Below are 13,638 nucleotides of genomic sequence, written 5' to 3'. Positions count from 1 at the left end.
ACCTCACTCTACCAGGGCAGCTGCCTCCTCAGTTGCCTTTTTCAAAGGGATTGACTACTTCCATTTTAGAAGCTGCCACTTGACGTCAGTACACACTTTTACCAAACATTACAAACTGGACCTAGCCTCCAGAGCCAGAGCGGGGTTTGCCAGGTCACTTCTTCAGGGTCTCATCGACCAGAGACCCCAGTCATCCACCCAGGCTCATAACTAAAGCTCTGGTACTCTCCCTACTGTAATGAATACTGCAACATGAGAATAGATGGACATAGAATAGTTGTGTAAGAACTTACCATAACCTTAGAGGTCCTTCTCTTCCATGTTGCAGTATTCAGTTCCCCCCAGCTGCTCGTCTACTTTACCTAACTAACATACCCTTTCTTACCTGTGGGGACATAGTCATTTTCTGTCCCAGTCTCCCCACTAAATACAACCTACCTAGTACCCTAGGGTCTAGTCTACATGCAAGCCTAAATGGTCCTCATATTGTGACCCACTTTTAACCTACAGGAGTACTACTGTATGCTGCAGTTCATTCCGAAGAGGGTACGTGCAGACGGCACTTTTATGCTTTACGTCAGTTTATGGCCCTGACAAAGGATGTCACACGTACCCTCCAGGATCAAAGACTTTGGTATACTGGCCAGATGGTGGTGCTGTAGGCAGCAACCACCCTACTGTAATGAATACTGCAACATGGAAGAGGACATCTAAGGTTATGGTAAGTTCTCACACAGCTATTCTTTATATCCCATCCACTGTAAGCTATTACAGCACTCTCTCGCTGGCAGTGTTGATTAGATGATCGTTCTACCTCATGGAGTCTATAGATCAACTGTCGGCCCTTCACACATTGATCATCTTGTACAAACCCAAATGTGTGTATTTTATTTATTTATTTTTATTCTTTATTAACTGGACATGTGGGCTAGTCCTTGGAACCTTTTTAGCCTTGACAGGTTTGTAGAAGGCACAAAAGTACAAGCAAAAGATTTAAATACAGTACTTTAAAGATTAAACAAGTGTATAAAATTTGGTTTTACAACTTTTGCAATGGCTAAAATTTTCTGTAGTTTAACAATTTAAAACCATTTAAAGCATCAAGGATTCATGTAACTGCATTAATACCTGTACAGAAAAGTACTTAAGGAAGAAAAATTATTTTTAATTGAATAGGAGAAATTATTTGAGAAACCTTTTCAGCCACAGTTTTGGACAAGAAGGCACAATGAGTCATAGCTGCATACCTACAGAAAAGTAAGCAGTGTGTATTTTTTTAGTCCCTTATCAACTGAAAGAGCAGGCCTCTGCAACATCCTTCTGACGTGTTTGTTCCACTTGTGGGGGTAGGGGGGAGAATGTTCATTTCATCTTGGGGCAGCAGTGTGCTTTAAACAGAAAGGTCAAGACATCAGCTTTGTACATACAGACTGTGGAGCATAAGCTCAGTGTAGTGTGATACTGTTTGTATCATATTGTATCAGTTTCTTTATGTGGGTGTTCTCTTCTTGTGGGTCTCCAGCATCCTTCCTCTGACGCCTATGAATGAATGGCACTTTCTTTTTACTGTAGATGTTGGAGTTCACTGTAAGTGATGCAATTGTATATTTGTTTTTAACAGTGTAGGTGTCAAATGTTGAATTAATTGCTTCTGTTTTTCCTAGATTTGAAGTGCATTTGCTGAATAGTTGAGAGTGAACTGGAGAGCTCAAGTGCCAGGCAACACTCTCTTAGCATGTAGAAAAGCTCATACAGTGAAAATATATGTTGTTAACAAGACCTTAGGAGACCTTACGAGATCTTTCAAAAGAATCAGTATGCCTCAGAACTAATCAGTGTTTGCCAGTCTGTTCACATCCTAATTTAATTTCATGGGACAAAAATCCAGGGGAAAGAGAGCTTTCTCTAACATTGCCATTTACCAGAAGAAGGTACATGACGTCAGGAAGCTATAACAACTGCTTATCATTGTTCTAGATAATTGGGGTATGGCTGTAGATAGGCACACTCTGTTCACATCACATATTGCCTTCAGGCAGGTAACCTTGGCAGGTATAGCTAAAGGCCACACCACTAGAGAGAATCTGCTGCATTGACTGTTTCAAGAATGTGTCACTTTTGGACATTTTTTCTGTGGTCAAGTGGTCATTGGTTCCTGCCTTTTCCTTGCACTGTGGCTTGGATCATGATTCCATGAGTTTAAGCCTCCTTTAGATTTTCTGTGTCTTATGACTTGGCCCCTCCAGCAGTTTCCTCCCAGGGAAGTTGCTTTATATAGCTTGAGATTCTTCCTGTCACTTATTTTTTAGAGTACCACTTGGGTGTAGCAGATGAACTTTGAAAGGGGCCCTCTGAAGTGAGCATTTGTTAACCTTGCAGAGCCCCAGGTGCATGGGCAGTCCTTCCACCTTCCTTTGGAGATAGATTTCCCTGTAATTCAGATAAGTTTATAATTTTATATTCTGGACAGTTCACTACAGCAGTACAATCTTTCATAAATGTTTTTTTCTTTGAATGTTGTTAAAGTTGTATTTAATTCTATGTTTTATTTAAAGTCTGATAATGCTGTAATTATTAAGTCACTAAAATCACTAAAGTAAAATTATGAATATGTTTTGATGAACATGCCCAATAGTATACATTTTTCTTGTCAGCTGATAATTTATTGTACTGTAGTACATTACCTTTAAAAGTGTACATTATATGTGGAAGTGTAATTGTTTACTGCATTATTTTTAAAGTCATGTATTGTGTTTTACAACATGGTGAGTATTTAATTCTAAAGGTGGTTAAATGTTTTGCATTACCTAGTTTAAATTGCCAGTTTCATATTTGTGCACATAATCATTGCATTTCTCTTTCTATATAGGATAGAACAATATATCATCCTCACTCAAATATGTGTATCACTGCTTACCGTACTTCAGAAGGAAGGCCAGATGTGCAAATGAAAGCTTGTGACGCTTCTGATAAAAACCAACAGTGGAGATATGAGTGAAGGACTAAATATAACTCCAATGACCAAATAAACACTACAGTATTGTGCCACTGAAAACCGAACCACTGTGTCCATTCTGAAATTGTGGATATGGTATAAGAAAAAAATATGTACTGATGTTTTCAGTTTCGTGCCTGACACTCCTGTATATAGGAAAACTGCATTGTGAGAAACTGGGTCCATGAATGAGTAGGAATTTAAACTTGAACAAGAAGTGCCTTGTAAGTGGACTTTTTTATTTAAAATGGTAGCTTTCATCTCTCAAAATTATTTGTGCTGCACAGTAAATTTGTTTGAAAATGATAGTTTCATTGTGAATTACTTGGGTATACTTCTGTACAGTTTTGTAATAATTTATAGATGTCAACTTTTATATGCAGATTTCTGGAAAATCTGATAATGCAATAATGGGGTAAAGAGTTAACTGTCGTTTACATTTTGTAAAGGTTTTATGGGTTCATAATATCTTATGGAGGTTGTGCAAGTAGCTGACTACTGAAATAAATTAAATTAATCTGAGCTATAATATTCCATAAGTTTGCTTTTGTTTCTAATAATTTCTGACAAAAATAATTCACTGTAAACATTGAGAAAATAAACATTTTAATTAAGATATGTATGCTGTTTATTGTAATTCAGTTTTTAAACTATCATAGCATTATTTTTATAATATTACATGGACAGAAAATGTATTTTTGATGTCTTGACCTTTCAAGAATCCGTGCCAAGCTTCTGTTGGTGACTGATGTACTTAAGTCTCGGAACCTAATTAGGATAACTGATAAAATCGAAGATGTTCGGAAGTTATCATAAGGCATAACACAGTATAGTAGATGCAGTTTCAGATTTTTTTTCTGGTTAAGTTTTTTTTTATGCTCAGCTTGTTATTTTGTTAACATCTTCAAATGCTGTGTGCTGCTTCTACTATATCGAATACCTTTTGATTTGCATAATACTAGGCAATCAGAATATTTTATTTTATGGTTTTCTTGTTAGTTTTATTTTACTCAGATAAAAAGAGAAATGTTTTTTTTTTTCATCCGGAATAGTACTCTGAAGAAAGGAAGCAGAACTGTTGGCCTGTGATACTCAATAGGAATGGACCTTGGTCAAACTTCATAGGATGGTGGTTTACTTCTAAGAAGGAAGGGGAAGAGCTGGGGAGTTCCTATTTGTAGCAAATTGTCAAGCCTTGCTTACTGAGAGGAGGGACTGCTTCTTGTATTTCTTGCTTAAAGAACACAATGACAACTGCATGGGCACTGGAAGATGTGAAGGCTTGGGGTGGCAGAGGCCCATGCAGTTGTCATGGTATTCTTTATGCAAGACGTACAAGAAGCAGTCCCTTCTCTCAGTAAGCAATGTTTGACAAGTTGCTACAAATAGGAATTCCCAAGCTCTTCCCTTCCATCTTAGAAGTAAACCACCATCCTATGAAGTTTGACCAAGGTCCATTCCTGTTGAGTATCACAGGCCCAACAGTTCTGCTTCCTTTCTTCAGAGTACTCTTTACTATGATAAAGGAATTGTATGTGTGGTGTAAGCTGGATATAATGTTATATGGGTTGTATTAAGAATAATTGCCCAAAATTTTTATACTAAATTACAAAGGAAGCTAGTGCCTTTCTTACCTTGTTCCAACATGTGAGAGACATACTTTCAGGTGAATGCAGTAGCATTCAAACTTACAGCCTGTGTGCCAGAGACTTGGATGACTACAGGAAAGTGGAAAGTAAAGAATTAGCAGGCAACATTAATAAAATACCCAGGCTTCTGTTTGGTGTTTGGACACTTCAGTGCTCAAACTACATGCGTATGAAACAGTTGTGATTTCTGAATAGCTGGGATGCTGGTTTAAGTCTTTCTCTGACTGTAGGCCCTATCAGCTCAATATACATTTTATATTGTGAAGTTAGAAGTAGCCAAGCTACATCGCCAGATTTCACTGTTATGTCTGGCCTAAACCCATACTGGATAGCAATGATTTTTTTCACTAAAGTTCAACACATATGTAATGATTAATCCCTTAACTGATGAGCATTTTCATAAGGTCTGTCCCCAGAATATTGTTTATTTTTGGAAATGAAATTGTTGTCGTCATTTGATTTTCAACCTGTGGGTTCCCAGCTCCGGCACGGATCTGACTCTGCTGCATATCCAGCATCTGATCCTAGCTCAAAGCTCCTCCCCTACCCATGTCTCCTTTCTCCCTTCAAATCTCATTTGCCACACTCAAGTCCGCATCGCGATCCATGCTGTCTGCTAAAAACTTTGGGTAAGCGACTATTATTCCTTGTAGCTCTACCTTTTCTACTATACTTTTCCCTTTTTTGTTTTTCTACCTCCCCTCGTACTGTCTCTGTTGGTTAAAACAAAAAAAAAACTTCCTTTCTTTCCTCTCTCTCTCATGTGTGTGTTGTCTGAGTGAGTATGTTAGGCAGTGTGATTGGGAGTATGTCCTAAATTCCCAAACCAGGCTTCCAAAAATGCACAGAGTGTAACCACAAGATCTCCCAAGCCGATGGCCACACTCTGTGCGTTGAATGTCTTGGGGCAGCCCGTTTGGACACCTCCTGTTCCATCTATGCTGAGTTTAATCCCCGAGCACTAATGGACAGGAGAAGTAAGCTAATTTTGAGGGGCCTTCTTCCCTCTCTTACCACCGGGGCACAAGCCTCTTCTGCCCCAGCTTCTACTCCTGTCGCGCCCTGGCCTCTGGGACTCAAACTCCCGCCAAGAGTCCTGGGAACAGAGACGGATCAGTCAAGTCTAAGGACAAGGCCAGGAAGTGATCCCTGGATCGCTCGGCTTCGGCAGGCCCTCCGGCTAAAGTTAGGTCGGCTGGCTTTGAGCACAGAGTCTCCCTGGCTCCATTCCCTTTGGTTCTCTGTGGAGCCAAAAGGACTTTGAGCCCAGTCGTCGGTGCAGGCTTTCCCTCCCTGCCACTCTAGGCCAGTGTTAGTGGACTCCTCTTCTCACTGCACCCACAGCCTTTCTGAAATAGAGATTGATTGGATGATACAGAAGTTTATCTGCACCCAGATACAATTGGGAGTCCTGCCTGCCTGCAGGGGCCTTCTTCCCTCTCCTACCACCAGGACACAAGCTTCTTCTGCCCTAGCTTCTACTCCTGTCTTGCCCTGGGCTCTGGGACTCAGACTGCTGCCAAGAGGCCCAGGAACAGAGACAGATCAGCCAAGTCTAAGGACATGACCAGGAACGATCCCCGGATCACTTTGCTTCAGCGGGCCCTCTGGCTAAAGTTAGGTCGGCTCTGGGCACGGAGTCTCCCCGGCTCCATTCCCTTCTGTTCTCTGTGGAGCCAAAGGAACTTTGGACCCAGTCGCCAGTGCAGGCTTTCCTTCCCCGCCACTCTAGGCCAGTGTTGGTGGACTCCTCACTGCACCCGCAGCCTTTCTGAAACAGAGATGGATTGGATGATGCAGAAGTTTATCCACACCCAGATACAGTTATGAGTCCTGCCTGCCTGCCCCCTCTCCTTCTGGAGCCAGGGGAATGCAATTGAAGTTAATCCCTATTGCTCCTTCTCCAATCCAACCTCCGGTTTCAGAGCCCTTGGATGCGAGGACACTGTCAAGGGGTCAGCTCCGATGGTACTTTGGACCTCAACGTCGGCTATGGCCTTGAGCAGGTTGGATCCGACTAGCTCGGATCCATCTGCCTCTCAGAGTTGTTGCCTTGGCGCTGGATCCAAGGGGATGGTGTCGGCTCCAAGCCTTTAGGAGCAGAGACTTCCCTTTGGTATCTCGGTGCCTGGAGGTTTGGCTCTGGCTTCCCCATTGGGTCAGATGGTTACTGCTCTGATCATTGTTTCTTCTCAGGATGTCCATTCCTCTTCTGCTTTCGATGTGGTGGAGAGGGTCCTCTAGATCCCATCGAGACCCTTGACAATCTTGTCTTCGGAGTCCATACTGGCTTCCTCTGTTTCTGGCATGGACCCGGTCATTCTACCATCTCAGCGACAGCCTGCTGCTTTATGCCCCAGGCCACTACCTCTTGGGAGCAGCAAGACTTTGGTGAGTCCTCCTCAGAGATCCCCACTGAGTAGGTCCCTCACAAATGTATGTGCAAAAGGAGGCACCTGGACTCCCCTCCAGAGTCCTTCATGGAAGACACTAATTTGAAATAAGGGGAAGGTTACCCCCGGTCACCCCCCGAGGATGTCTCCTTTGGAGACATCATGGAAATCCTATGCCAGTATGGGGAAGGGGGTCTGCCCAAAAACCTAACTCGAACAAATCGGTGTTCCTGGAGGCATTTGGTGCAGGACCCTCTACTTCCTGGATGTCCCCACCCATGGATCCTTTGGTGGATCTTATCACATCTCGGGCATGGAAGGAACTGGACATGGTGGAGCCCATTCCCAAATGCCCTGACAAGGTTTTGAGTCCCCCTTTGGACTGGACCCTTTGGACTAAGGGATCCCCAGTTGATGCCATGGTGGTGGTAGCCGCCACTAAGAAGGAGCCGGCTCAGGAAAGCTCCACGGTCCACCCTCCTGACCGAGAGTCCAGGACGATGGACCATTTTGGGAAGCGGGTGTATGCTTTAGCGACTTTTTCTGTGCATGCGCTGAATTATATGGCACATGTGATTAGGCTGCAGTGAGACCTGGTCAAGGAAGTCATTGAGTCTACCCCTGGGTCCATGTCGGCAGAGGACAAGATAGTGTTGTTCTCTTGAATGACCACCCTGACTTCTATCACTAACATGTCTATGTGCCTCCTCTCCCATGCTACTGATGGCACCATTAGAGCTCCCGATACAGGGATTGCCATCAGGTGCCATGCCTGATGCCGGCTCTGTGCCTTTTCGGAACCCTTCAAGGTGTCTTTTACGAATGCCCCATGTGACAGTTCCTCCCTTTTTGGGAAGTTGGTACATGACACCCTAGTCCAGAGTGAGCAGGAAGGGAAGAATCTGTCTGCCATCGGGATCCACTTTTCAGCCTCTCAACGAACCTTCTCGAGGAATCAGTGAAGGGCCAAGAAGATGTGGTTCCAAAAATTTCAGAGCTATTCCTGGGATTCGCAGGACTCTCCTTCCCCCAGTGGCAGAGGGGATTTGATAGACGCCACCCTAGAGGCAGAGGGGGTCCGAGGAATCAAGGGTCTTGTGAGCCTTTCTCAGAGAGACCTATGCAGCAATCCTGAAGGATTGCCCAGCTGCTAGTCTCTGGAGGCAGTCGAGGGTCACCTATCGCTACATCTAACAGCGTGGGAATCCATCACAGAAGATCATTGGGTGTTGCAAATTATATCCAGAGGCTATTCAATCCCCTTGCTCATGTCACCCCATCTACCCAGACACCTCCCAGATGTTCCACCAGTGCAAAGGGAGGATGCAGCACTGAGAATTGCAAAGCTGCTAGAAAAGCAAGTCATCCAACCCGTCCCCCCAGACGAGTCCGGGTTAGGCATTTATTCCAGGATCTTTTTGGTGCCAATGAAGACAGAGGACTTAAGACCCATTCTTGATCTCTCCACCTTGAACCTGTCTGTAGCCAAGACAAAATTCCAGATGGTCACCCTTCTATCTATGCTGCCCTTCCTGCAGGAGAATGATTGGATGTGCTCGATCGACTTCCAGGATGCGTACTACCATATCAAAGTGGACAGGGGTTCTTGGAAATTCATCCGCTTCCAGCTGGGGGACAATCATTATTAGTCCAGTGTGCTCCCCTTTAGTCTCACCACAGCCTCCAGGGTGTTCAAAGTGATGGCAGTGGTAGCAGCTCAACTGAGACTCCAGGGTATACAGGTCTTCCCCTACCTGGACGATTAGCTCCTCGCTGCCCCTTCCAGGCATCAGCTCAAACAAGCAAGGGATTCCTTTCTCTTAGCTCAGCAGTTGGGCATTACCATCAATCTCAACAAGTCGTCTCTGGCCCCGGTTCAAGTGTTAGATTTCATTGAGGCTCGATTGGGCACAATTTAAACCAAAGTCTTACTTCGGACAGGATTCAGTCTCTGAAGCTACGTGTCCTTTGCATTCCCCAAACTCAGTCACCGACAACAGAAATGGTATTAAGGGCATTGGGGTCCATGGTGACCATAATCAATCTCTAGCCCATGGCACGTTTTCACAAGTGGGTTCTTCAATGGATCCTCATGGTCCAATGGTCGATGTTAGATCTCCCTTTGTCTCATCCTGTTCGAGTCTCTCAAGTGTGCAGGGACTCTCTTCTGTGGTGGATTCATTCTCCGGATCTGGCTTGGGGTCGCTTCTTTCTTCCGCCCTCCCTCTCAACCACAGTGACTACAGACACCTCTTTACTAGGGTGGGGGGGTACTGCTTGGGAAGGACAGTCCAAGTCCCATGGTCCCCCTACAAGACCAGATTACATATCAATGTCCTGGAGATGAGGGTGGTGCTTCTAGCATTGCAAGCTTTCCATGCCTGTCTTCTCCCAGGGACAATTGCTATCCAGACGGACAATATGTCTGTGGTCTGGTACATCAACAAACAGGGAAGAGCCAGGTCTTACCCTCTATGTCACGAAGCCATGAGAGTGTGGGAGTGGGCGATCTCCACCGGCGTTTTCTGGTGGCAACGCACATTTCGTGGAGGTCCAACATTCTAGCGAACAGGCTCAGCAGGTCTGTTCTGATGCCTTACGAGTAGTCTGTGAATCCTTCATTTGTGAAACAGATCTTTCTCAAGTGGGGTCAGGCTTGCTGCAGTTGCTTTGCCAATCCTTCCAATGCGAATTGCAGCGAGTTCTTCACTTTGAACCCTCTACAGGGGGAAGCCCCCAGAGACGCTCTGATTCATGCTTGGGCCCCCCAGTCTTCTGTATGCTTATCCTCCTCTTTCTTTGATTCCAAAATTCCTTCAGAAAGCTCGCAGGCTAGGGTGCTTAGTTATCCTCTTTGCCCCATTCTGGCCTCGTCAAGTCTGGTTCCCCTCTCTGTGGTCTCATTTGGTGGCTCCACCATGGACATTGGATTCCCCATCCAGACCTGGGCAGTCTGAAGCTCACTGCTTGGCTACTACAGTTCCCATGATAGTCAGGACTCCTGGCTTATCTTCACCTGTCAAAAGGATCCTGGTGGCGGCTCATAAGTCTTCCACCAGAAAGGTTGTACTCCATCAAATGGAAGCATTTTTCGATCTGGGCCTTGCAGTGTGCCCTAGATCCCTTCGCTGCCCTGGTCTCGGCAGATTTGGAATTTTTGGCAGGAATCTTTCAGCAAGGTGCCAGTTCTTCTACAGTCAAGGTCCAACTTGCAACAATTTCTAATTTTTATGTAGGTGATAATATGGCTTCCTTAGCATCCTCTAACCTTTGCAAAGCCTTCCTAAAAGGCATCTTTCTTCTTTGGCCCCCGGTGAAAGCCCCATCGCCACCGTGGGATTGTACATTAGTTTTGCAAGCTCTAGTTTCATCCCCTTTTGAGCCTGCAGCCTCTTTGGGCCTTCTTGGTTGCTACTACATCTGCCAGGAGGGTTTCGAAGCTTCAAGCATTGTCGGTCAAGCCCCCTTATATGATTTTTCATAAGGACATGGTATCCTTGCATACTAACCCATCTTTTCTACCTAAGGTAGCTTTGGAGTCCAGTATTAATCAGGTGATTAATCTCCTGGTCTTTTCCCCAAATTTTCAAAACAAGGGAGAATATAAATTGCATTTGTTGGATGTGCACAGACAGTTATGTTTTTATCTGCACAGGACTAAATCCTTTCACAAGTCTGACCAGATTTTCATTTCCTACTCTAAACCATTTTTTTTGGAAACCAGTATCTAAGGTTACCATCGCCCGTTGGGTTTCCCAGTGTATTATTCTAGTGTACTTTGTTAGGAGGTTATCTCCGCCAGGTCATGTGAAGGTACATTCTACCAGATGTATGGCTACTTCAGCGTACGTTTGATCCAGAGTTTCATTAGATGATATCTGCCCTGTGGCCACATGGGCTTCATCTCATACCTTCTTTTCACATTATAAGTTGGACATCATATCCAGGAATAGGGCATCCTTTAGCTCTGCAACATCCTTCCATGAGAGCCTCCCAGGTGTTTAGTAGCTGGGGACGCTGTCCCACAGGTTGAAGATTAAATGAAGACAACAACTTCAGATTAAGAAGTTATGTACTCATCATAACGCTCCATCTGAATTGTTCTTCATTTGTCTTCAACCGTCCCTCCCTCCTGTCCTTCTGCCATGGTTAGACTGTGTGGTGGTCTGACAAGTAGAGGATGTGGTCACCTCCTGCATGCCTCTTACCCTGTCCCTTTTGCTTATGCAGATGTCTAGTATGGGATAAGGTGTTGGGTCGGGTGTGGAAGCTAGTTCGGCAGCAAACTCTATCTGAAGGGAGGAAGGAGACAAGGGCATTATGGGTAGGGGAGGAACTTTGAGCACTGATCAGATGCTGGATATGTGGCCAAGTCAGATCTGTGCCTAATCCGGGAATCCACAGGTTCAAGATAAATGAATAACAACAACTCAGATGGAACATTATGGTGAGTACATAACTTCTTTTTATTTTTGCTGTTTGAATTTAAAACCAGTATATACAAAATGTTTCAACATTTATTCTTGAAATTTTACATGACTATTATTGGCATGATTGTGTGTAAAACACAGGTGGGACTAGGCTTCTACCTTTAGGGGTAAAGGAACAACTGCATTTTGAATTTTAATGGAAGAAGTCAATTTTATTGTCATTTTTATGCCTCAACATACACAATGAATAAAAACATAATTTGTATATAGAAACACGTGTTTTAAGTCTGAAATCACACCATGATGTATATTTTTTATAGCTTTTGTTTATTTCACTTTGAATGGAAACACTTTAGTTGACTGTTTTCTTAAAGTTGCACCCTATCAATTTACATTCTGTGTTGCATTCCACTATAATTTCAAATAACAGTATTTCTGTACTTCTTCAAGATGTTCTTATAATAATTTTTGCCTGAATTATTTTTTTGCCTGACTGAATTATTTTATATATTTTCTGGCATTGTTTTATGTTTCTCATTTGTCTGAAACTGTTTTCCCCTCCTCCCACCCTATTCTTGTAGTGTTGTTATAGTTGATGGCTTTGCAGTTGCCCGCCCCTACTGTAAATCTGATCTGGGACACCCCTCCCAGTGTGGTGTTCACTCTACTTAATACAGAGAGAACATTTGAGAAGGGCAATCCACTTAGGTTCTTAACCTTGTATTTTTCTTCTGCTCCTCCTTTCTCTTTCCTTGCACTTTGCTAAAAAAAAAAATAATAATTATTGCACTTTATTTTGCTTTTGTCTCTTCTTAAAAGTACTCAATTGTATTTATTCTGCTGCATTCACTACTGCTTGGTAGTAGCCTGATTAAATTATAGCTGTTATTCTAAGCCTTTTGGTTTAAGCACTTGGGCTTCACACCAGTTGTTTTACATTAAGAAGGTTTGTGGTCTGCACTGTTGTGGCAGGACTGGTAGCTTTCATGGTTTACCGACATAATGTTGAATTTTATGTCTAATAGTCATTTGGTTGAAAAATAACATCTCAACCCAAAACATTGAATTATCAAAATGTCTACAATGATTTAATTGAAAAAGCAATGGGATCAACCCTACTATTTTGCAGGGGGGGCTATGCCCCCCTGCACCCCCACACCACCCCTACTTAAATATATAAACCCCGAGGTTGCACTACAGTGCAAAAATGGGCAGATTCAGTACTTTCAACATTGTGTGTTTAGACTAATTTTATTTCAATATTTTGATCATTCAGTATAGTGTGTTCAACCAATTCAATTTCAACCATTTAGCATTCAACATTATGTCGGTAAACCAGCTTTCATCTTTCTAAGTTGAGAATTGCTGATTGAAGGCTCAGTGTCTGTTATTCTAAAAGTGTATTAGTTCTGGTTTAAGCACTTGGGCTTCAGGACAGTTATTTTACATTAAGAAGGTTTGTGGTCTGCACTGTTGTGGCAGGACAGGTAGCTTACATCCTTCTAAGTTGGGAATTGCTGATTAAAGGCTCAGTGTCTGTTATTCTAAAAGTGTATTGGTTCTGGTTTAAGCACTTGGGCTTCAGGTCAGTTATTTTACATTAAGAAGGTTTGTGGTCTGCACTCTTGTGGGAGGATAGGCTAGATTCTGCCCTTCTGAGCTAGGAATTTCTGGTTAAAGGGTTATTGTGCCTGCTTATTTGAACTGTTTCTTTCTGAAATTGGTGCACCGTATTTGCTGTAGCATAGACTAAATTCAGGCATACTGAATTTAGCTTTGTTTGTATAACTTGAGCACTAATCCAGGCCATCTTTTTTGGAGAAGGATCCACTGCACCCTGGTGGCAGGAGTGTGCAGTTAGAACTTGTCTGATTGAAGACTGCTGGAACAGGGCTCAGTTTTGAGCTTTATTACTGGTTACTTCGGTAATTTGTTTAAATCAGTTTGTTCGTTTTCTATTGTTATATAAAAACTGTACTTTATTCATCTGCTTTTACTGTATTTGTATTTCTTCCTAATTTATTGCATTTATACTTCTGCATTTATTGTTGCCTGTTAGTAGCCTGATTAAGTTGTACTGTTATTCTAAGCCTTTGGTTGAAGCACTTGGGCTTCAGACCAGTTGTTTTACATTAAGGTTTTTGGTCTGCACTGTTGTGGCAGAACAGGTA

The 13,638-nt window shown here is 43.1% G+C and overlaps 1 protein-coding gene across 1 annotated transcript in view; it reads left to right on the top strand.

The window, feature by feature from the left end:
* Positions 1–3,611, top strand: part of LOC122796259 (polypeptide N-acetylgalactosaminyltransferase 4-like) — a 768,714-nt gene extending 765,103 nt beyond the window's left edge. Inside the window, exon 10 of the mRNA XM_044064588.1 lies at positions 2,870–3,611. Coding sequence (XP_043920523.1) covers positions 2,870–2,998 — 129 coding nt within the window. The 3' untranslated portion in view covers positions 2,999–3,611. The remainder of the gene's footprint in view (positions 1–2,869) is intronic.
* Positions 3,612–13,638: the final 10,027 nt, after the last annotated feature.

Source organism: Protopterus annectens, chromosome 3.part0, assembly GCF_019279795.1.
Source record: "Protopterus annectens isolate FY-2018-M chromosome 3.part0, PAN1.0, whole genome shotgun sequence".
Taxonomy (NCBI): Eukaryota; Metazoa; Chordata; order Ceratodontiformes; family Protopteridae; genus Protopterus; species Protopterus annectens.
Note: the sequence above shows the minus strand (reverse complement) of the source record. Positions and strands in the feature narration are given on the sequence as shown.